The sequence below is a fragment of the Saccopteryx bilineata genome, chromosome 2 (assembly GCF_036850765.1).
Source record: "Saccopteryx bilineata isolate mSacBil1 chromosome 2, mSacBil1_pri_phased_curated, whole genome shotgun sequence".
NCBI lineage: Eukaryota > Metazoa > Chordata > Mammalia > Chiroptera > Emballonuridae > Saccopteryx > Saccopteryx bilineata.
This window is the reverse complement of record NC_089491.1, coordinates 290872343-290897266: the sequence shown is the minus strand read 5'-3', so window position 1 is coordinate 290897266 and position 24924 is coordinate 290872343. Positions and strand designations below refer to the sequence as shown.

General features: G+C 42.9%; 1 protein-coding gene and 1 long non-coding RNA gene across 2 annotated transcripts in view; one reads left to right on the top strand and one right to left on the bottom strand.

Annotated features, from left to right (window-relative positions):
* The window catches only part of LAMC1 (laminin subunit gamma 1), a 131788-nt gene extending 124914 nt beyond the window's left edge, over nucleotides 1–6874 (bottom strand). Inside the window, exon 1 of the mRNA XM_066261309.1 lies at nucleotides 6007–6874. Within this exon, the coding sequence (XP_066117406.1) occupies nucleotides 6007–6418 (412 nt within the window). The 5' untranslated portion in view covers nucleotides 6419–6874. The remainder of the gene's footprint in view (nucleotides 1–6006) is intronic.
* Nucleotides 6875–7000: 126 nt separating this feature from the next.
* Nucleotides 7001–24414, top strand: LOC136323302 (uncharacterized). Its single transcript, XR_010728956.1, has 3 exons — nucleotides 7001–7741; nucleotides 10333–10429; nucleotides 23526–24414. It is a non-coding gene; the product is annotated as an uncharacterized lncRNA (long non-coding RNA).
* Nucleotides 24415–24924: the final 510 nt, after the last annotated feature.

Here is a 24924-nt window from a genome sequence, read left to right as displayed (position 1 = left end):
AATGTGGAACACCTAAGACAGGCCACAGAACACAATGAGTAGAGACAGAGACACTGAGGAAGGATTGATTCCCAAAGGTGGCCACACCAGGAAGACGTGTTCCAAACCAAACAGGCAGCCCTTTGGGAATTAAAATAAGAAAAAGCCTAGAGATTAAAACTGTCTGGATCCTAAAGTGCCTTGTTCTTCACTCCAAGGAGTCTGGATTTCATCCTAAAGGCCTGAGGATCCACTGCACAATTTCTAGCTGGGGATCGTATCACCAGACTTGCATTTGAGAACCACCACTTGGTCCAAAGGTGGCTTTCGGAATACCGGAGACAACACTGGAGGCAGAAAGAACACCAGTTAGTTAGGAAGCTGTTGCAGCAATCCAGGTGAAATTCGATAGGGAGCTACAGTCAGGTAGAGATAAAGGATTCAAGAGACACCATGGCTGGGTATAGGAGGTAAGAGTGGACTCTTGGGCAAATGGTAGTAAGAACAGGTGGAGAAAATAGGGTCGAGTTATCGCTGCCCAGAACTGACCCACCTCCAGCACTGGATCCTATTTGCTCACCAAACAGAGTAATCTTTCCTCATGAGAGCCTGTCAAGCATGGTTATCTTTCATGAGACTTGGCAAAAGACTGGTCAAGAGCCTCATAGTTAAACATCAGTGCTGTTCATTACAATACGGCTTTGAGTTGGGTAAGACAATGATGAAGGGTGAATTTAGTTTTGGACATGGCCTCTGGACGTCCCAAACTGATCGTGTGCCCAACAAGTCTTTCGGTCTGGAGATAGAACTGGCCGGCCTGGAGATACAAATTTAGCATTAACTGATTTGCAAACAGTAAACCAAGCCTTGAGATTAAGAGTTCATCCAGGGAGTGAGCAGCACCACAAAAAGGCTCTGGAAACCAGTAAAGAGGAACAGAGAGGGACTAAGAGGAAAACCAAGGGAGTCTGGTATCTCTGAACCAGTGTGGACATGAACTTGTATTTTAAAGGTTCCTAGAATAAACTGGTTCTTTTGAGAGATTTATTAGAGAGGCTAAAAGTTCCAGGGGCTAGTGCTTTAGACTAAGGAGTCAAAATCTACCTCCATGGGGACTTCTGTCAAAACACTAGCTCAGGACCCTCACTTTCGCCTGCACTGAATTGTGAAAATCTAATTGCTGAGACACTGGAGGCTTTATAAACTGTGAAATAGTAGTATAAAGGAGCTCCTGATTTATTAGTGCAATGACATTACAACTGAGTAGGAAAATTCCACCTAATAGAGTATAAACTTCTGAAAGCGGGACCTTCAACCTTCTACACCTTTCTATGGTGTACTGTGTTATGTATTTAGTGGGTATTCAAAAAATGTTTGAAGAATCATTGGCAGTAACATGAGAATGTATGCACAGGGGGAAGGAGTGCATAGCAAAAGGCATATCCAACTTCCTAAAAGGATTTGGAATTGAAGTAGTCAAACCTTATCCCTCCCACAAATGTGGCCAATGACAAAATTGTTGGGAGGGGTGGGGTGCCTTATAAGTTCCAATTTCTCTCCCAATGTGTACACTGTTTCTCTGAATACTTTAGAAACTTGGAGAAGATATTTACAGAAAAAGTGGTAAATTGCAGAACCGGAAAACAAGGGCTTTATGAAACTGTGTTCAACAACCCCTGGCCATTAAAGAAGAGCTCCTTCACTTCTCAAGTTGAAACCTGCAAAGTGTAAATCAGGCCTTTGTGAGACAAACTAAAATAGTGTCCCCCCAGGGTGCACAAATACCACAGTGAAGTCACCAGAGTGAACTATTCCCTGACACAGTCAGAGCCTACCTTGCAATGATTTTCCTGGGGAAAAATCCTGTTTGTTTCATGCTAAAGAGACATTCAGAGGACCAAACAAAATAAAATGTAATTAATATCCTTGTACATCAATTATTCTGATTTAGACATGCAAAAAGGATATTTAGATAGAGATTAAAAAGCATCCTTAAATCACTATTTGTTCCTAAAGCTTATGAGGAGCTTGACAACAAATCAGGTCTTGGTGTAAATTTTAGGAGTTCTATAAACTTTGATTGAGTTGGTTTTATAAGCACTCCCTTAATCCAATTGTTTTTAGAAAGAAAGCTATTTTCTCCCAAGATGAAGACCCAGTCTGCCAAGTTTCCATCCACAATGACTATCAAGTTAAAGAGTCTGTTTAATAAAAGGCAAATCCTCAGCTATAATCTCACTATCAACTACCCCACTGATGCTGATAAAACCTATTATGACTTATTATAAAACACCAAAGCCAAACAAACGGCAATCGAATAATCCATGCAGAAGTTAGAAGATCCAGGATTTAAAGGCAAAATAAGAAAGACTTCTGTTTAGAAAAGGGTGCCTGGTTGGGATGTCCCCCCACAACAGGCAGAAAATGCAGTTCTGGTTCCCACAGCAACCTGAACTCATTCTATCTGAGGAGATCCTGCACCCTGCACCCTGGATTACTGTGTATGCTACTTAAGAATCAACACTTTCAGAATCAACGCTGATTTTCCTGGCTTTTGTACAAGTGATGATAATGGTACAATGATCTAATTTGTACTTGCCATCTGTTAAAATATGCCTCAGCCTCTCCCCCCAAAAAAGGTACCAGTTAAAATGATCATGTAATTTGTGTATACACAAAAAGTTTCCAGAAGGTTATGTAAGAAATCACGCATGGTGGTCTCTAAAGCAACTTAGCAACTGAAGAGACTCACTGGACATTATACATACTGTTTTCATTCACTATGCCGTGTTATTTTTACAGTTCAAGTATGACTTACGACCTGTGCCAAAAACACGTATGTTTCTTGTGCCTTCTTAAGTGCAATGGGACTTGGCTTATTCTAAAGTTTACTGTGTTGAAAGTTGAACATTAAAAGGAAGCCTCATAAAGTGGTAGCCAGGACTAGTTCTTTCCCACTGCTCACTTCACGTTTCACATGCTCTGTAGGACACAGCACAATATGCATCACTTGTTTAAGGGTATGTGAAATCTGAACTGGAAGGGAGATTTAATAGATGCACAAACAGTCATGGTACTTGAATTCGTGGGAATAATTAGTTAGCTAGAGCCCACGGAGTAACTGGAGTCAGGGAGGGATTGTATACTGAACATTATAAGGTCTTGCCTATTTGTCATAAATTATAGATCGTAACATGCATGTATACATACATCCTTGTCATTTAATAGCAGGAGGAGAAAAAGAGAGGGAGGAGGGTGGAAAGAAAGAGGGAGGAACAGTGGGGAGGGGAAAGAGCTATTGATTGAGATATCAACCCTACCACACACAACTCTCCCCACCCCCCACCATACACAATTTCCTCCAGGGCATCATTTCTGATCCAAGAACAAGTACAATAAGTTCTAGTCAAGTTTTTAGAAATGGTCTATCTGAAAAGCTTACAGTAAATGTTTTTACAGTTAATCACAATACTCATATGAAAACTATTTTAAATAACTTTTTTTTAACTTAGGAATTTTACACCCATAGTTTATGAACGGCATTTACCAAGAATATTATCAAAAACTGAAAAAATTTACAGTAAAAACAAGTCCAAACATATAGTTAGAGTAAAAAGTCCTAAGTAGATGAACTCTAAAATCTCTTTTGACCTTTTAATCACCATGACCCAGAGTTAATATATCGACTTCCCAGTAGTAGCAACCTGACTTGACTTGATACTGTCTTACCCACCACATTATCTTTGTAACAGAGAAGTAATCACTGAACAATCTACCCACCTCTACAACCACCTGAAATAACCTTTTGCTGCCTAGTACACACAGCAGAAAACTCAGAGGCCAAGACTGACAGCCCCACCTTTGCCTGAATAAGATACCCTTCTTGCTCAGAAATTGTCAGATGACTTTCAGGCACTTTGAGACATCGAGGCACTGCCTTTTCTTTGAAGATGTTAATATTTGAAAATAGATCAAATGAGATTTCGTGAGAATTCAAAACTCAACGCAGAAACTTTAACAAGTCAAATCTAAAAAACAGATCGATATACAGTGGTCCCTGGTCTATCGCAGGGGTTAGGTTCTAGAAAATCCCACGATAGGCAAAAATCCACCAAGTACAGACCTTATATTTATTTTATTATTTATATGTATTTTATGGCTTTATAAACCCTCCCCACACTCTTATAAACCTTTCCCACACTTTATTATCCTTTCCCACACTTATAGTGCTTATTTTACAGCAAAAATAATTAAAATAATATATAAAAATACCTATATATGACAAAATCCCGCAATATAGCGAAAAATCCGCGATACAAAATTAGATATATACAATTTAAAAATCTGCAATACAGTGAGACCACGAAAAGTGAACCGCGATATGGCAAGGGGCAACTGTAAATGTCAAAAGTAATCTTGGCCAACTTTAAAAATGTAACAGGAGAAAACAGATAAAGAACAGCCCCACAGTTTCAGGAAACCCTAGGTGTCTTGCAGTCTTTAGAAGGGTATGTGGTCCCACCACACTGCTAGTTCTATGTTTCCAATACCTTTGCAAACCTGAGTTCAGTACATTTTACTTCTTCCATCTCTGAAAAATGTGTCCCAGAGTTTCACTTTACAAACTTATTTTCAAAAACTTTCATCTTCAGAATGTCAAGACTACAAATAAAATGATATTTACAACTACAAAGATACTAAATACTGCTTTTCCAACCCTCCACACACAGTAATTTCACTCCGCTTTTCAAAGCATTTTTTGTAAGTCATATTCCTTCTCTGGCATCTTGACACTGACATAAAGTTCAGCGTACCAGAGAGCAGTGGAAAGAAAAATACCAAACTGACCACAGAATCATCTGCCTACAAAACGTTCCTTCCAAAGGTTCCCAAATAATATCTGTCTACAAAACGTTCCTTCCAAAGGTTCCCAAATAATACCATTTGCTTTTCAGAATTATCCTGCTTTGACAGAATGGCTTGGTACTCCGCCCTTTCTGGAAGTTCATTACTACCAGCTACTGGTGAAATCAAGATTTTCAATGCAATGAGGGTTACAGCTTCTACAAATCAAAGGCCGGTTTCTCACACATTTGTTACTTTGTTAAAATAGGAAATCGTTCCGCTTGTTTATACATTTCAATGAGGAAGAAAAACTTATCTAGATCAAACATGATGTTTGATACTTTAGGATAAATAAGTCCATCCTCATCCACCCCCTAGCAACGAAGTTTTTAATACATCCTTTTCCTGATTTCTAAAAGGCCACTTACACATGTTTCTACACTTGTTGTGAATCAAAGCACAAGGGAATACAGTAAGGAGAGCCTTTTTACCCGGGGACAAAACTGGGCCCAGCAATCAGAGGGCACTAGTGCAGACACTTCCTTTTGTTTTCCCTGTACTAGGATTAGCAGTTAAATAGCTTTGTGCCCTAGATTAAGGCTGAAGAACTGTAAAGAACAATGGCTTTAAAAGTGAGTAACTATTCTAATTACACATAGCATTATCTGTCGCAAAGGCATTTGCTCCCCTCAGATTCTCTAATCCTAGACCCTTTCCTCTCTAGCTCATTCAACAGAGCAGAGCAATCCCCGGCAACCCTGGAGCGACATTTCAACAAAGTAAAAGTGCTTAAGGTGGACCTTCCTGTCTCTGATCCAAAAATGCGCTGTGATAGCCCTCCTAGGAGAGAGAAAAACACGGGTGTGGGTGTCTGGTTAATGCTTCAAAAAAGAAGGACAAAAACAGCCGAAATGGTGAATAATCAAGGGGGCGAGAATCCAGTTGAGATATAAAAAATAGAAAAGCAAACAGAGATGCTGGCAGGAAGCATCTTGGCCCTCGCGGGATGTTAAATGCTAGATCTAGTTTAGAAGTTGGAGAAGGGAATTTTTGGGTGGCCCACGCTGGGAAGCAAAGCCAGCACGCGGCTGTATGGGCCCCGCAGCCGAGGCCAGGAGTGAGGATGGCTCGGGCGCTGGGTTGTCGGCGAGCAGTACGGGGGACAGGGCTGTCATCGCTTACCCAGGTGCAGCGTGAGGTTGATGGAGTTGGGGTACTGCACCCCGGACAGCATGGTCTGGCTTTGCCACCAGGTGGTGTCGGCCTGGTTGTTGTAGTCGGTCAGGAAAGCGGCCCCGTGCTGCAGGTGGGGCTGCCCGGCGTCGCACAGGTGACAGGACTTGGTAACTCCGGTCACCCCGGTCTGCACACAGTACTCCTCGGGCGGAGTCCCGCACGTGTTGGTGGCCACCACGGTCACGTTGAAGGCGGCGTTGACGAACTCGGGCATGCAGCGCTGCGATCGCCCGCCCTCGTCGGTGCACTCGTCCATGGCTGCCCAGGCGCAGCCGGCCGCCGCGGCCAGCACGGCCAGCACCGGCCAGAGCCGCCCCCGGGGCCGCGGCGCTCGCGCGGCCCGCTCACCGCCCCTCATCCCGCCGCCCGCGCGCTGGGCCCCCCGGCAAAGGCAAGGGCGCGTTCCTCTCGCCCAGCGGCGTCCCCCAGAGGCCGCTCCGCGGGCTGAGCTCCGGGGCCCAGGGGCCGGGCTCGCGGGGCAGGCGCTGGCGGCGGCCCGCGCGGGAGAGACCGGCCGGTGCGCGCCGCTGGCGGGGGGACCGTGCGCCTCGCAGACCACTGCCCCACGCGCCACCTCCGCACCGCCCTCACCCACCCGGGACACTGTCCGCTCTCAGCGCCGACCCCCGACTTCCGAGCGCGTGCCCGCGCGCGCGCCCTAGGAGGAAGGAGCAGGGGGTGGGGTCGGCAGGGTGGGGTGGGGTCTGGCGGAGGAGCAAGCCCAAGCCCGGCCTCCGCTCAGCAGCGCCCGAGGCCCCCGCCGCTGCTCCCCCGCCCTCCGCGCGCAGTGGACTGCGCGGCAGCCCCGGCGACTCGCGGCGGCGGCGGCGGCGGCGGGGGCGGTGGCATCGCGCTCGGGCCTCGGCGCGCGGCCGGCGGGGAGGGGCCTGGAGGGGCGCGAGGGGTGGGCGCCGCGGGGGAGGGAGGGGCGGCGGGGCGGTGCATGCCGGGAGGCCGGGCGGCTGCGGGCGTGCGGGCGGGCTGCGCGCCGGGGTCTCTCCGGCCCCCGCGTCCCGGGATGACTCCGGCTTGCGGGAGTGGGTAGCGGAGGTGGCCTTAACGGGGGAACACGGTGTCGGTGAGGTCGCTCGGGGTGGGCCCTTCGGCCCCGCGCCAACCGGGGCCTCAGAGCGCGGTCTCCGCCCGCCAGGTGTCTGTCCGGCGGGGCCGCGCCCGGAGGCCGGCACGGGAGAGACGCGACGGTGGGGCGACCCGCAGGCTCCCGGCCCCCGGCGGCCGCCCCGGGAACGCCCCCTGCTGCGCGGGTCCGCTCCAGCCCTTTCCCGGGAGAGGGCTCCCCGGAGGAGAAGGGGCCCGATGGCAGCATCCAAATGAATTTTCTATATGATTTCCTGCCTCTAAATTAAAGTGTAACCGGTCGTCTAACAGGGGCAAGGGCGGAAGTGAAAGGCTGGGAATGGAATGACATTTTCCCCCCGGGTACGCAACCCACTGCGAAATTCTTCCACTGTGTTGTTTATGTTCCCTAGCTTGCCTTTAAAAGACTCGAAATTATCTGGATCTGACATCCTCCTTTCGGGCCTGCTGAGTCACGGAATATTTTCCGTGCCAGAATGACTCAGTTCACAGAACCTGAGCCAGAAGATCATGAGTTTTGTCGCAGATCAGACCCTGGCACTTACCCGGCGCTGAGACCCGCGAGCGAAGAAAGGGAAGGCAGGTGCTGTGAAAGCGGACAGTGGAGGGCGGCGGTTTGAAACCTTTGGAGCCCCCAAGCTCCGTGAAAGCACCTAGTGGGTTCTCATGTGACGTTTAACAACCAACAAAAAACTTTTCAAGATCTTAATAGTAAACAGAATAATAATCACAGGGGGCTGGGGGCAGGGAGCCATATCTGGTTCGGTTTAGAGAGGGATAAGGATAGGGGGGATCTAAAATAATGAAATGTTACTATGGTTGGGGTCACTGTTAACTCTAGGACTCCAAGGACAATGACCTGATTGGGGAGAGGAAGGGAAGGGCCCACGGGGCTTGTCAAAATGCTGAGCTTGCTTAGCAAGTCATGGATCAGTTACATTGTTCATTTATATTTAATGAGATGGGTGGGGATTGTGCATGGCTAAAAGTCTTAACTTTTCACCCGTTGGCTCCTCTTTGGGAGAAGAAAGTTGTAGGGCTGTAACAATGTTTTCATCCTTTCATACTTGAGTGGAAGCAAAATTAATAAATTCATTTATACCCCAAAGGGGTGCTATTTGGTCCTTGATTGTTCTCAAAACGAGGGCATGAAAGACAAAGATAAGGGTGTTAGTTGTAAATGAAGCTACAGACATTTTAAATAAATATATTAATGCATTTACCTTATATTTTTTCAGTATTTTATTAGATATTGCCACCAAAAAGAGACCCAAGCCTGACCAGGTGGTGGCGCAGTAGATAGAGTGTCGGACTGGGATGCGGAGGACCCAGGTTCGAGACCCCGAGGTTGCCAGCTTGAGCGCAGGCTCATCTGGCTTGAGCAAAAAGCTCACCAGCTTGGACCCACGGAAGCTGGCTCAAGCAAAGGGTTACTCTGCTGAAGGCCAGCGGTCAAAGCACATATGAGAAAGCAATCAATGAACAACTAAGGTGTCGCAAGGAAAAACTGATTGATGCTTCTCGTCTCTCTCTGTTCCTGTCTGTCTATCCCTATCTATCCCTCTCTCTGACTCTCTGTCCCTGTAAAAAAAAAAAAAAGACCCAAAGGCTGCAAAACCAACATAAGTGTTTGCTTGTCACTGCTGTCTTTTGGGTTCTCATGTCCAAGGGTGCCTTCAAGCTATTACTTAATGCTTACCCGCACCATGATTACATTACCAGAACCTCATCTGGTATTTGTAAAGCACATAAAAAGATTTTAATGTCTATATTCTGTTGCTCATGGGGATGTGTTATAGTGACAAGGAAATACCTATTTGAAGAGAGGTGGAATGTAACCAGCCAGTATACTTGATGATTTAAAAAAACAAAAACTTTGCTCCATTTCAGGATTCAAACAAACGAAAGGTTAAGACAAAAAGTTTAAGACAATTAGGGAAACTTGAACATTTTAGATATTTGATGATAACAAAATAAGTATTTTAGGTACCTGGAGATACACTGTTGACTAACTAAACTTGGTGTTATTTTTAAGTGAAAGTGGGTGAGATTCTCTTTTACATCAAGTTACTCTGATTTTTCAGGAAAAAAAAAATCTGGAGCCCTTTAATATCTGTTCTTAATTACTTGGAAACTCCATCGTTCATTAAACAGATGCTTAGAGGAACAATGTGAAGGTGTGAGAGAAATGGGTTCAGATACTTCAAAGATGATGATCTTAGTGCGCATGACCAGTGCCTCTGTGCTGCTAGAAAGGTAGACTAAAGGGAGTTTATTGTACAGACAAAAGGGTCCCCACATTTAAAAATAAACCCCACTTAGAACCCCAGAGAAAAGAGATTCTTTTATCAGGAAATATATAAACAATTTCAGGGAAGGATGCTGATTTCCCTGTTGGGTCACCTGCAAATCCCTGGGCATCCCACTTCTTACCAGGGACACACAGTTCATAAGGTGGTGAAGGAGCCCACCAGAAAACCATGGAATCTGGGAAAAGCAGTTCTGCTGTCAGAAGGAGAGCAGTTGTAAGGCAGATAAACAACAGATGTCTACTACATCAAGGTGGAGATGTGTGATATAATTAGAAAAATAGAAGTTTGTGCTGGCCTTAAAGATTGCAACTTTGCCCCCCTTTTTTGTTTATCCTTTTAAACACCAATGTGTTTATTTTTCCATTCCTTAGTCTTTCTGACCTCATTTCCCTGTATTCTTCCCAAGGCTAAGCACCACTATATATATCCTTTAATTTTTATATTCAGAATACAACGTAAAGATAGCAATTACGACTAATAATGTAATGATGTTAGGCCTATATTTAATTCTGTTTTACACTTTTCTTAATGTAATGACTCAGAAGCAGGGGATATTAACTATCCAGTGCTGAGAAAACTGAGACTCAGAGATGAAGTAATCTCTGTAACCTTGCAAACAGCAAGGTCAAGATGAGAGCCTGCCCTTTCTGGCTCCCGGTCCAGTGGCTGTTTCCTTTTCTGTTGTATAAAGGTCACCGTAGAGTAGAGGGTAAAGGAAGAGCTCTCTCAAACTTCCCAGGTTTTTAGGTTATCAAGTGGGAATTTTAAATTAGGTGAAAATTAATGTGATACTGGGAGAGAATTACAGTATCCGTCTTAAAAGTTACACTAACACACACGATTCTTTGTGTTGGGTTTATAGATCCTGCCTGGGTCCTTGGTACAAGTCCAAGCATAACGAGATAAGATATCTTTTGTGGCCACGCTCAGGTAAAAAGACAGGATTTTTCTTGTATGAGGTAAGTCCCTCCCACCCAGCCCCACACACCCAATTTAAGCCACCTTGGTACTGTGAAACTAGTTTAAAAAGAGAGAGAAAAGGACACATCATAATTCATAAAATTTAAAACTTTATTATAAAGACAATAAAAAAGAAAATATTTCCCAGAGTGAGGAGTTAAAACTCAGTCCCTCCCTGATCCAAAATGTTCCCATCAAAGGAGTAGAGAACCTCACATCTCAAAAAGTGTATTATTATTTGTTTTTTTTAATTAAATTTTATTTATTCAATTTTGAGAGAGAAAAGAGAGGAGCAGGAAGCATCAACTCCCATATGTGCCTTGACCAGTCAAGCCCAGGGTTTTGAACCGGTGACCTCAGCATTCCAGGTCGACGCTTTATCCCACTGCACCACCATAGGTCAGGCGTGTATTATTATTCTAACCACATGTCGACTAGATCCCACTGTGCAGAATAGAAAGAGAAGCAATCTTCTACATATAGATGACATGGTTTCATTGTGGGAACTCAGACTATCCTCAGGTTTTGACCCTGAATGGTTAAATATTGTTAGAAAGGGTACAGCATAGTGACTATAGTTAATACTATATTGCATATTTGAAAGTTGCCAAGAGAATAGATTTTAGAAGTTCTCATTACAAGAAAAAAAATTTTTTTAACTGTGCATGGTGACAGATGTTAACTAGACTTATTGTGGTAATCATTTCACAATATATACAAATATCAAATTATTATGTTGTATACCTGAAACTAATGTGGTAGTCAACCTGGTCCCTACCGCCCACTAGTGGGCATTCCAGCTCTCATGGTGGGCGGTAGCGGAGCAACCAAAGTATAAATAAAAAGATAGATTTAACTATAGTAACTTGTTTTATAAAGATTTAATCTGCCAAACTTAGCAAAAATCTGACATAAAGTACTTAGTAAGTATAAATAATTATTATTATATGTTTTAACTTGCTGTAACTCTGCTTTATAAATTTTATAAAGTAATGTTACTTCCCTACTTTATAAATCACCATTACTGTGGAACCGGTAGGTGGTTAGAAAATTTTACTACTAAAAAAAATCAACTCTAAAATAAGAAAGAAAAGGTAATACTTTCCAAAAAAAAGTTATCATTATTTGTAGTTTTCTCCTAACATTTAATTGCTTAACATGGTCATTACCTCATTCAATTATTTAGATATATATTGCAACCTGTTTTTTGTTTGTTTGTTTGTTTTGAGGATGTGCCTGGAAATTACATTGTTCAAAATTAGAAGTTCCTATTTCTTGAGCAAGACTCTTTAGGAGGCTATTATTATACCAGCTTAAAAACTTTTTTTCTGGCTGAAATTGTTAATGGTTTTAGCACAGAACTCATCTTCAGTTTATATATGTATTTGAATAAATGCTGAATTATTTTATCCTCCCACCCAAATTCTGTTTAGTGTGACAACCAAATTAAAGACTTCAAAACTTTCATCCATGGTTCTACTATACTAAAATGACTTTTCATGTATCAGAATTCCCTCTCCTAGCCCGTATTATACTTTAGTTTTAATAGACATCCTTTATTGAAGTGCAATTTACATGCAGGGGAAAATGCACAAATTCCAAGGGGATAATTCCTATTACAAAGTGCACACACTTGTGTAATCACTACCCAGGTCCAGAAATAGAATCTTACCCTAACCCCCTGGTCGGCAAACTGCAGCTTGCGAGCCACATGCAGCCCCTTGAGTGTGGCTCTTCCACAAAATACCACGTGCGGGCACTACCTTGATAAGGAATGTACCTATCTCTATAGTTTAAGTTTAAAAATTTGGCTCTCAAAAGAAATTTCAATCGTTGTACTGTTGATATTTGGCTCTGTTGACTAATGAGTTTGCCGACCACTGCTAACCCCAAAGCTCCACCCTGTCCTTTCCCTTCTCCCTAAAAGTAACATCTATCCTGACTTCTAACAACCTTGCTAAATCCACTTATTATTTCCAATAGCTTGTGAATTCATTTTGATTTTCCAGCTACAAAATCAGGTTATCTGTGCATACTGACAACTTTATTTCTTATTCTCCTCTTATAAGTCTTGTCTCTTCTCAACTTGCACTGATTAGTTCATCTAATATGATATTGGATAGAAATGAGGATAGTAGACATCTTTAGTTTGTTGCTGATCTCAGAGGAAAAAGTTTCAACATCTGACCATTAAAAATAATGGTCTACAGCGGTAGAGCATCGGCCTAGCGTGCGGAGGACCCGGGTTCGATTCCCGGCCAGGGCACACAGGAGAAGCGCCCATTTGCTTCTCCACCCCTCCGCCGCGCTTTCCTCTCTGTCTCTCTCGTCCCCTCCCGCAGCCAAGGCTCCATTGGAGCAAAGATGGCCCGGGCGCTGGGGATGGCTCTGTGGCCTCTGCCCCAGGCGCTAGAGTGGCTCTGGTCGCAACATGGCGACGCCCAGGATGGGCAGAGCATCGCCCCCTGGTGGGCAGAGCTTCGCCCCTGGTGGGCGTGCCGGGTGGATCCCGGTCGGGCGCATGCGGGAGTCTGTCTGACTGTCTCTCCCTGTTTCCAGCTTCAGAAAAATGAAAAAAAAAAAAAAAAAAAAAAAAAAAAATAATGGTCTATTGACCTGGAACACTGAGGTCACTGGTTCGAAACCCTGGGCTTGCCTGGTCAAGGCACATATGGGGGTTGATGCCTCTTGCTCCTCCCCTACTTCTCTCTCTCTCTCTCTCCCCTCTCTAAAAAAATGAATAAAAGCCCTGGCCGGTTGGCTCAGCGGTAGAGCATCGGCCTAGCGTGCGAAGGACCCGGGTTCGATTCCCGGCCAGGGCACACAGGAGAAGCGCCCATTTGCTTCTCCACCCCTCCGCCGCGCTTTCCTCTCTGTCTCTCTCTTCCCCTCCTGCAGCCAAGGCTCCATTGGAGCAAAGATGGCCCGGGTGCTGGGGATGGCTCTGTGGCCTCTGCCTCAGGCGCTAGAGTGGCTCTGGTCGCAACATGGCGACGTCCAGGATGGGCAGAGCATCGCCCCCTGGTGGGCGTGCCGGGTGGATCCCGGTCGGGCGCATGCGGGAGTCTGTCAGACTGTCTCTCCCTGTTTCCAGCTTCAGAAAAATGAAAAAAATAAAAAATAAAAAATAAATAAAAATAAAAAAATGAATAAAGTCATAAAAGATTTTTTAAAAGGTCATTTTATATATTTACATTTATCAGATTAAGGAATTCCTCTATACAGAGGGTGGACAACAGTACATTTACAGTTGTGAGTACATGAAACAGAGTTTATTCCTGTATTATTATTAATTATTGTATTTTATTTTTTTCATAAGAACAACTATAAAGCTACTTTTGCCCAATCCTGTATTTTTGGTTTGATAAGAGGTTGTTTAAAATCATGAATGAATGTTGGAATTGGTCATGATTTTTATACACCTATTAAAATGTTTATACGACTTTTCTACTCTACGTACCTGCCATACGTTATCTTGTTCATGTGCCGAATTACATTGATCAATTATTAAATGCCAAACCGACCTTGCATTTCTTGGAATAAACCCAATTTGGTTCTGCTATTTTCTTTTATCTATCACTGAATTTCATTTCTAATATTCTATTCAGTATTTTTTCATCTACATAAATGAGAGAAATTGCCCTCATAGTCCTTTAAAAAAATCTTTGTTAGGATTAAATATCAAGATTAAGCTGGCTTCACAAATCAAGTTGGGAAGTATCCCTCTTTCTCTATTCTCTGGGATAATTATTTTAAGTGTTATATTATCTAAATATTGAAATAATTTGCCATTGAAGCCATATGGCCTGTTTTGTGTTGGGAGGCAGAAGAGGAATGAGAAGACTTTTTAATAGTAGACTCAATTTTTTAAATAAATATAGAACTATTTAAATTTTATATTTGTTCTAGTTTTAATAACTTCTGTTTTTCAAGGAATTTGTCAATTTCATATACATTTTAGTTTTTTATTGGCATAGAGTCATTTATAATTAACTCATACTCCTCCCTCTCCTGTAGAGACAGAAAGGGAGAGAGAGAGAGAGGAAAGAGTAGTGAGAAGCATCATCTCACAGTTGCTTTTTAGTGGTTTATTGATCACTTCTCATACATGCCTTGATGGGCGGGAGCTCAAGCTGAGCCAGTGACCCCTTGCTCAAGCCAGCGACCTTGGGCTTCAAGTCAGTGACCTTGGGCATCAAGCCAATGACCTTTGGGCTCAAGCTGGCAAGTCCATGCTCAAGCCAGTAACCAGGGTTTTGAACCGAGGTCTTCATCATCCCAGGTTGATGCTGTATCCACTGCACTACCACTGGTCCGGCAACTCTTATTCTCTTTTTAATGATGGCAGGAACTTTATTTGTTCCTGAAACTGGTATTTTCTCACCTACTAGGTTTTATCAGTTTAACTAGATGTTATAAGTTACCAGCTTTTATTTTTCTCTGACTAGCTTATTTCACTTAGTATAATACTATGCTGTCATAAAAAGTAAGATTTCCTTTTTTTTTTTATTGTGTAAATGTACAACAGCTTTAAAAAATCGAAACAGACTCACAGATACAGAGAACAGACTGACCGCTGTCAGAGGGGATCGGCATTTAGGGACTGGGTGGAAAAGATGAAGGGATTAAGCAAAGGAAAAAACCCTCATAGACACCAACAACAGTGTGGGGATTACAGGAGGGAAAGCCCGTGTGGGAGATGGAAGAGTGTCAAGGGGGTAAGTGGTGACGGAGGAGACTTGACTTGAGGTGGTGACCACTCAATGCAATACACAGATGATGTATTATAAAGTTGTGCACCTAAAAGTTATATGATTTTATTAACCAGTGTCACCCCAAAAAATTCTCAAGAATTTTTTTTAAATTACCAGCTTTTGGCTCTGTAATTTTTCTCTATTATTTGTTTGCTATTATTCATTTCTGGTTTTTATTTTCTTCTTTCAACTTTGAGTTTGATATGCTGTTCTAACTTGTTGAGATGAAATATTAAATGATGAATTTCAGCCATTTTCCCTAAAATATGTGTTTAAGGATATAAATTATCCTCTAAATGCCACTTCAGTTATAGCCCATGAGTTTTGATGTGCCATATTGTTATTATTATTCAATTCAAAACATTTTCTAATTTCTGTTGTAACTTCTACTTTGGCCTATCAGTTATTCACAAGTGTGTTGCTTAATTTCAAACATTGTGGAGGTTTTTTTGTTGTTGTTTTTGTTGTTGTTTTTTTTTTACAGAGACAGAGAGAGAGTCAGAGAGAGGAACAGAGAGAGATGAGAAGCATCAATCATTCGTTTTTTGTTGCAACACCTTAGTTGTTCATTGATTGCTTTCTCATATGTGCCTTGACCGCGGGCCTTCAGCAGACTGAGTAACCCCTTGCTCGAGCCAGCAACCTTGGGTCCAAGCTGGTGAGCCTTGCTCAAGCCAGATGAGCCCGTGCTCGAGCTGGTGACCTCGAGGTCTCGAACCTGGTTCCTTAGTATCCCAGTCCAACGCTCTATCCACTGCGCCACCACCTGGTCAGGCCATTGTGGAGTTTTTTTTAGTTATCTTTGTTTTTATACTGTTATTGCTATTTAAAATTTAGTAACTGGGACCTTCAGAAATGTACTGTTGGTTACTGTGATGGCCTTGCCTGGATCATGGAGTCTGCCCTTGGCTGTGCTTTAGGGAGGTGAGAACAGGCACTCTGTGGCTTGAGAAAATTAGAAAAGGGAGGGCTGGCACCAGAACCTCTCTGACCCAGGACCTTAAGGGTAAAAGCAGAAATGGCAATGGACTTGCAACATCAGAGGACAGTCATCAGAACTGACCCTTTAAGATTAAGTAACAGTCCCTGGGTTTCTGGACTTATTATGACATGGGGATGGGCCCAGAAAAGAAAGATGTTCTCATAATATGCAGGATGGATGTTTGCAGTCATTTTACTACTAAAAATATGTGACCTTAAGCTATTCTTCAAGTTTGTGAAACAAGATATGACATTCTCATTTGATATCATATTTCATTTGTTATTTAAGAATCATGAGTGTAGCCTGACCAGGCGGTGGCGCAGTGGATAGAGCGTTGGACTGGGATGCAGAGGACCAGGTTCGAGACCTCGAGGTCGCCAGCTTGAGTGCAGACTCATCTGGTTTGAGCAAAAGCTCACCAGCTTGGACCCAAGGTCGCTGGCTCGAGCAAAGGGTTACTAGGTCTGCTGAAGGCCCGCGGTCAAGGCACATATGAGAAAGCAATCAATGAACAACTAAGGTGTTGCAACAAAAAACTGATGATTGATGCTTTTCATCTCTCTCCCTTCCTGGCTAATATTTACTCAACTGACTACGTGCCAGGCATTCTTCTAAGCATTTTGCCTCCATTACTTCATTTAGTCCTTTTATCTGTCATTATCCCCATTTTCAGGTGAAGAAATGAAGGCACTGTGATATTAAGCAACTTGTCCAGGGTCATTCAGCTGCTGGTGGAGCCTGGACTTAAACTCGGGATGTCCGGCACTAGAGCCAGTGCTCCTGACCACTACGCATAACGACAAATGTTTATTTGGGATTTTCTAGGTGGCAATACCATTTAAAGTGATCGATTTATATAATCTTTGCTATAACTATGTGAGGTAGGTATTTTAACTATCATCCCATTTTATCGATGAGCACTTGGAGGCAGAAGGGGACTCAGTAATTTACCCAAGATTTACACAGCTAGTAAGTGGCAGAGTTGAGATTCAAACACGGGCAGTTTGGTTGCAGAGTCTGACTTCACCATTGTATAACACTGCCTCCTGAACTGTACTGACTCATCACACATGGCCAGTGTCACACACATCAGTTCACATGTACTATATGACCAAATTAACATTCAGCTAGGTTTGATAATTGTCAGAAATGATGTGTCTGACCAGACAGTAGCGTAGTGGATAGAGCATTTTGATCTGGGATGCTGAGGACCCAGGTTTGAAACCTCGATGTTACCTGCTTGAGTGCAGGTTCACCAGCTTGAGCACGGGGTCACCAGCTTGAGCGTGGTATCATAGACATGACCCCATTGTCGCTGGCTTGGGCAAGGGGTCACTGGCTCACTTGGAGCCCCCCAGTCAAGGCACATGTGAGAAAGCAATCAATGAACAACTAAGACACCTTAACTATGAGTTGATGCTTCTCATCTCTCTCCTTTCATATCTGTCTGTCCCTGTCTCTGTCTCTCTCTCTCACTCTTACTAAAAAAAAGAGACATTTATTGCTGAATAAATGTTTTACTCATAAATAAGGTCTTCCTAACAGTCTTTCTAATTTTTATAATTTAAAAACATAATAGCCATAATAGAAATAACTTGCAGACCTGTGGTGGCGCAGTGGATAAAGTGTCGACCTGGAAACGCTGAGGTCGCCGGTTCGAAACCCTGGGCTTGCCTGGTCAAGGCACATATGGGAGTTGATGCTTCCAGCTCCTCCCCCCTTCTCTCTGTCTCTCCTCTCTCTCTCTCTCTCTCTGTCTGTCTCTCCCTCTCCTCTCTAAAATGAATAAATAAAAAATAAAAAAAAGTGGCCCCTGAGCCACAAAAAAAAAAAAAAAAAAAAAAAAAGAAATAACTTGCAAACAATAGAGTTTAGGACAACTATGATTGCACAGAAATACAGATTTTATTTTTAGTTCACGTTCTATGCCAAATAGAAATGACCGTTATAGATAAGATACGCTGAGGGAAAGGAAACTTCGACTTGCCTTAAATTACGCACACTGATTATTTTTCCCATGGCTGCAACCTGACTTACTAAAGTTTAAAAGTTAAATTTTAATGATAGACCACTCAAGGACTTCATAAACCTGATGTACGGACAAGGCTAATGTAGTGTTAGTTCCTCACAGAGGGGGGAGGGTCCATTTTCATCTAGATCCAGAGACATAAATCACCTAATAACCCCCTAAGCTTAATGATAGCAATGCTGAATGATCCTCTCACCCTACAGGATATTTTTTAAACTGCCCATTAAGTTATACAGTTATTGAAGCCCTTCACTTGCTTTTTAAGTGTTAGTGTGCCACAGTTTTAGGAATAGGGCTTAACTCCTTTACCCAATCATATTTGACTGAAGTCATAACTGGTTCCTACTAACCTTTCACCTTTGATCTTTGGTGTGCATTCACTATACCCATTTGTTAACCACACAGGATATGCTTTTTTCCAAAGCGATAATTAGTAGTGACTCAAGCTGATTTTATGAAAAGTCATTCCAGGAAATAATTTGACATCAGAGTATTCACTGAATACAAGAATGGCACTTTATTTTAAAGAGCCGGATGGTCTTTTGGATGTCCAGTTTACAGGCACGTCTGAACGTTTTAGGCATAAGGCCCCCTTGTTTTGTTTTAATAGCATCTCAACAGTTGTACTCATGGAAGCATTGATCACTTATTCTGGAATGAGTTGTGGAAAGGACAGTCTGAATACAAGGGACCTCTGTGACATCACAGTACTTTTAGCAAAGAAAATACTTCAGGCTATAAAGTAGGAATATAATATAATCACTGCACAAGGCAAGTAAGTTAAAATATTCCATCTAGCTTCCTAAGCAGGGAAAGAAAATAACCACTTCCTAAGAATTCTTCTCAGTTATCACAATGTGAAGGTCAAAGCTAATTGCTAAAATTTGGGAAAGAAAAGCCAGAAGAATGTAAAAAATAATAATAAAATTAAATAACACACTCTGGAAATGGGTACCATGATGACTCCCAAGTGGTTTAAAAAAACAAACAAACTTTAAATTATTATTATGGACTGAATATTTGTGCCCCTCCCACAAGTCCATGTGCTGAAGCCTTGAATCCCAATGTCATGATACTTGCAGATGGGACTTCTGGGAGATAATTAGGGTTAGATGGTGGGGTCCTGGTCTCATGGGATTAGTGCCTCTTCCTCTCTCTCTCTCTCTGTCATGTGAAGACACAGTAAAAAGGTGGTTGTCTGCAAGAACAGAAAGACAGCTCTTACCTGACCAGGCGGTGGCACAGTTGGTAGAGCGTCAGACTGGGATGCAGTGGACCTGGGTTCAAAACCCCAAGGTCTCCAGCTTGAGCGCGGGCTCACCAGCTTGAGCACGGGGTCACTGGCTTGAGTGTAGGATCATAGACATGACCCCATGGTTGCTGGCTTGAAGCCTAAGGTCACTGGCTTGAGCCCAAGGTTGCTGGCTTGAGCAATGGGTCACTCACTCTGCTGTAGGCCCCTGGTTAATGCACATATGAAAAAACAATCAATGAACAACTAAAGAGCCACAATGAAGAAATGATGCTTCTCACTTCTCTCCCTTCCTGTCTCTCTGTCCCAATCTGTTCCTCTCTCTGTCTCTCTCTCTCTCTGTCTCTGCCACAAAAGAAAGAAAATAAGAAAGAAAGGGAAAGAAGGAAGGAAGGGAGAGAGGGAAGGAGGGAGGGAGGGAGGGAGGGAAAAGAGAGAGAGAGAAAGAAAGAAAAAGGAAGGAAGGAAAGAAAGAAAGAAAGAGAAAGAAAGGAGAAAGAAAGGAGAAAGAAAGAAAGAAAGAAAGAAAAAGAAAGAAAGAAGAAGAAAGAAAGAAAAGAAAAGAAAGAAAGCTCTCACCAAAAACCAATTAACCAACTCCTTGATCTTGGCCTTTCAAACCTCCGAAACTGTGAGAAAATAAATTTCTGTTGTTTCAGCCACCAGTCTATGGTGTTTGTGAAGACAGCTTGAGCTGACTATTAAAAACTACCTTCCCTTTTTTTCAGTAGTCACAGAGTAGACACAAAGTGAACCTACTGTATCTCAGAAATGGTGACTCTATGTTTATACGGAAGATGAGCCTACTTTTTTTCTTAATTGGTTGTGGAACGCCCAAATAGGAATACATTATATCTTAATATGTCCACATTTGTCACAATCTAATATTCAGTGACCTCTAAAATATGCCAATAAAAGTAAGTCCTTAGTTATTCAGAAAAACTCATGTGGCCAAAAGAAGGTGCCAAATCCTGTCTGCTTGTAGCTCTAAGGTATGTTCAAGCTTTTATGATCATAGATATTTACATTTTAATTTCAGTATTTTAAGAATGAATTTTCTTCACTTAACATGTGTAATAGCCTAACATTTTCATGGAAGTAAAGTGTAAGAACTAATAATTATAGTACTTTGTCCTCATTGTGTATATAAGATCATGCCTCGTTTTGTGCATAAGACTGTATTAAGTAACAGGATTGTTTTTGCATTATTCTTAAATACTGAAGTATTTCTTGTGCTGGAACTTCTGTCTTCAGACAGTTGTCAGTTGAGTGCATGAAAGACTCATTGTCATCAGACTGTCCTCTAATCAGACTTATCCCCTCCGTACCTGGAGCTACGGAGCAGTTAAGGAAAGGGTCTCTCTTAATACAGGCAGAGTCAAGGCGATGATGGTCCATGACACACTCAGAATGAATTCACACATGTACCTGTTTCCATTCATTCCACATGTAATATCTTTCATAGTCCTGATCACTTGAAATAAAAAAAAACCAAGAGTTTTTGTTTTAAATATTGATTCCAATGAGAGATGGAAGGGAGATGGTAAGAAAAAAAAGTAAAGATAAATTAGATCTTAACATTAACTATGCCTGACCAGGCAGTGGCGCAGTGGATAGTGCATCGGACTGGGATGTGGAAGGACCCAGGTTCAAAACCCCAAGGGCGCTGGCTTGAGCATGAGCTCATCTGGTTTGAGCAAGGTTCACCAGCTTGAGCCCAAGGCTGCTGGCTTGAGCAACGGGTCACTTGCTCTGCTGTAGCCACCCAGTCAAGGCACATATGAGAAAGCAATCAATGAACAACTAAGGTGCTGAAATGAATTGTTGCTTCGCATCTCTTTCCCTTCTTGTCTGTCTGTACCTATCTGTTCCTCTCTCTGTCTCTCTGTCTCTGTCACACACAAAAAAAATATTAACTAATTTTTACTAAATAAAGGTGGTTTATCTTAGGAATCGAAAGTTCTCAATCAATCTAAAAGGACTTCAGGGAAATTTAATTTTCTTCTCCATTTATGAATGTTAAGGTGTTTTACACTCAACATGGGGCCATTACACATAACTGACTGAGTTGGGAAAAATGCATCTTGAAATGGAGCCCAACAAAACTAAAACAGTAAACACCAGGTGCGTCATATATCTGACCCAAGCCCTACATGCCAATCTCAAAGTTCACTTCCACCCTGAGGCGAAACCAGGAATTCGGTCCAGTGACCTCTCTGCTGAGCAGTTCTCACGTCCAGTCGTCACCCTTGTAGGCTAACCCTTGCCCACCGTTCCATCGCTGCTCTTTATCAAGCAATCCTCTCCTGCGAACCATAATGCTAGGCACCAGGAGGGCAGGGGAGGAAGAGCTTCAAAACAAACAGAGCTCAGTTTTGATTCTAAGTTTGTTCACAGTTCAGTCAAGAGGCTGAATTCATCATAAATGTAAAAATTATTCAAGAACATTTACAAAGTAACACCAACTTAAATGTTGTGTAGCTCCAATACCTAAGTGCATAAGAATTAACATACAAATAACTTCCAACTCCAATAAAAGAGTGAATAAATGAGCCATAGATTAGAATCTGGAAGGTCACAAGGGCTGTAGGCTGGCATAAGAAGGTATTAGAGACCTGACCTGTGGTGGCACAGTGGATCAAGCGTCAACCTGGAATGCTGAGGTCACCAGTTCAAAATCCTGGGCTTGCCTTGTCAAAGCACATACGGGAGTTGATGCTTCCTGCTCCTCCCCCCCCTTATCTATCTATCTTCTCTAAAATGAATAAATAAATAAAAATTAAAAATTAAAAATATATATAAAAAGAAGGTATTAGAAATTAAAATACGAATGGATAAAACATTTCAGAATGTACTGAAATTCATATTTGCTTGAGTATACATGAGTAATTGGCTTTTTATCTATTCAAGAAACACCCGCTGTCCATCTACTATTTTCCAAGTATTCATTCATTCATTTGTTCAACAAATATGTTTTACTGCCTATTGTATGTCAGAAGCTAGAAATATAGCAGGTAACAGGCAAGGCAGAACACATTTTCAAGGTGAGCACACTTGAAATCCAAGCAGAGGTACAATATGGTGATTTATATGAAATATAAATATATATATATTTAAAAGTCATAAGACCAAAATACATTTCTCATGTATATTTGGTCTTCATCCACAGTCCCTGGCTCACAGCTCTCCAAACCCCTGGAATTTTCTAAGTATTGAGAGCAATGAAGGTGTCGTTTATTATGTGAATGAGGTGACTTTTGGAAAGCACCTAAGGGTGAGGATGGTTGACAGTGGAACCACCCATGTGACTAGAGGGTTGGAACTTTCAGTCCCTCCATCCCCACCTCTGGAAAGGGGAAAGGGCTGGAGATAAAGTTCAATCACCAGTGCTTAACAATTTAATCAATCATACCTATGTAATGAAGCCTCCATGAAAACCCCAAATGAAGGGGTTAGTGAACTGGGTTGGCGAACACCTGCAGGTGCTGGGAGCGTGGTGTCCTTGTGGAGGGCACGGAAACCTGAGCTGCTCTAGCAGATGCTCAGACCTGAGGAGGGGGTCGTGGGAACCTCCGACTTGAAGCCAGTTGGTCTGAGGTACAGGAAACAACTGGGGCTTGCGTCTGGTGTCTGAAGTCCAAGGACGGGTTGTGGGAACTTCCGATCTGTAACTGGTTGGTCAGAAGCATGGATAACAACAGACTGGCTTTGCCACTGGCATCTGGTGTAGAGAGCAGTCTTTCGGGGCTCAGCCCTTCACCTGTGGAACCTGATGCTATCTCCAAGGAGGCAGGGTCAGAACTAAGTGGAATTCCTGGGCACCTTGCTGGTGCCTGAGAATTGTTTGTTGGTATGGATAACCTCCATCTTGTTGAAAATTGTGTCTTAGAATACCCAAAAGAGGAGGGCAGAAATTAAAAAAAAACAAAACAATAAAGTAAGATGGCATATGATATAAGCAATGCAGAAGTGACTGGAAGTTATTGAAGAAAATATTACAAAATAACTGAAAGTTGTTTAAGCATGGAAGTAATATGATCATATTTTCAAATTTTAAAACACACTTCTCTTATGGCAGATGAGAAATGAATCACAAAGGAGCAATGGAAGAGGACCATTTAGAAAGCTGGTGCCTACCAACCCCAGCAAGAGATAGATCGTAATGAATAAGGGGAGGGAGAAACATTGCAACCTGAAGACATACTTAGAGGGTAGAATAACTAGTGTATTTCTTGACTTAACAAGATGAAGAAGACAGTAAGAAGAATACTTCTAAATTCTGGATTGAGACTGGGTTGATGGTCATGGCATTTCCAGAGACAGGAAACAGTGGAGCAGAGCAGGTTTGTGGGTAAAGCTTGAAGATGCTGAGTTCAATTGCTGACAAGTTTGGTTTGGGTTATAACATGCTTGTTAGATGAAAAATAAAGCATAGGGTCTGACCTGAGGGTTCACTGTATAGGAGTAAAAAAATGAACACATCATTATAATTCAGCATAATAAAAGGCTAACCAGAGATATACAGGAAGGAGAATTAGGATAGCAGAAGTTACACTGTGGTAATGAAATAAACACCAAAGCCCAGAGACCTAGCCAACAGAAGTTTATATGATGCTTAGATGAATTCTGATGCAGGTTCACAGGACTTTCCAGAGCAGCTCCCTCCGTGTGTGGTATGTCCAGGCCATTTCTAGCTTGTGGCTCTGCCATCTTGTCACAAGACCATCACAGCGGCCAACAGCAGAAAAGTTGGAAGGTCATGCACCAACCCGTGTTTTGGACCAGAAGTGGCAAATTTCACTTCCACCCACAGCTCTTTGACCAGAAGTCACGTGGCCTTACCTCATTAGAAGCGAGTTGAGAAATGCAGACATCAAAAGACTATTCCGGCCCTGGCCGGTTAGCTCAGTGGTAGAGCGTCAGCCTGGTGTGCGGGAGTCCCGGGTCCGATTCCCGGCCAGGGCACACAGGAGAAGCGCCCATCTGCTTCTCCACCCCTCCCCCTCTCCTTCCTCTCTGTCTCTCTTCCCCTCCTGCAGCCAAGGCTCCATTGGAGCAAAGTTGGCCCGGGTGGTGAGGATGGCTCTGTGGCCTCTGCCTCAGGCACTAGGATGGCTCTGGTTGCAACAGAGCAACGACCCAGATGGGCAGAGCATCACCTCCTGGTGGGCATGCCGGGTGGATCCCGGTCAGGTGCATGCGGAGTCGGTCTGACTGCTTCCCCATTTCCAACTTCAGAAAAATACAAATAATAATAAAAATAAAGACTATTCCCCGAGTGAGAGTTTGGGCCATAGGCATGAAATAGGAATAATTCATTATATGCGAGAGTCAGAAAATCATTCACAGGGAGGCTATGTTCATGCAGGGATCTGAAGAAAGTCACAGAGTTGGCCTTAAGAGGGACAATGAGGCCTGACCTGTGGTGGCGCAGTGGATAAAGCGTCGACCTGGAACACTGAGGTCGCCGGTTCAAA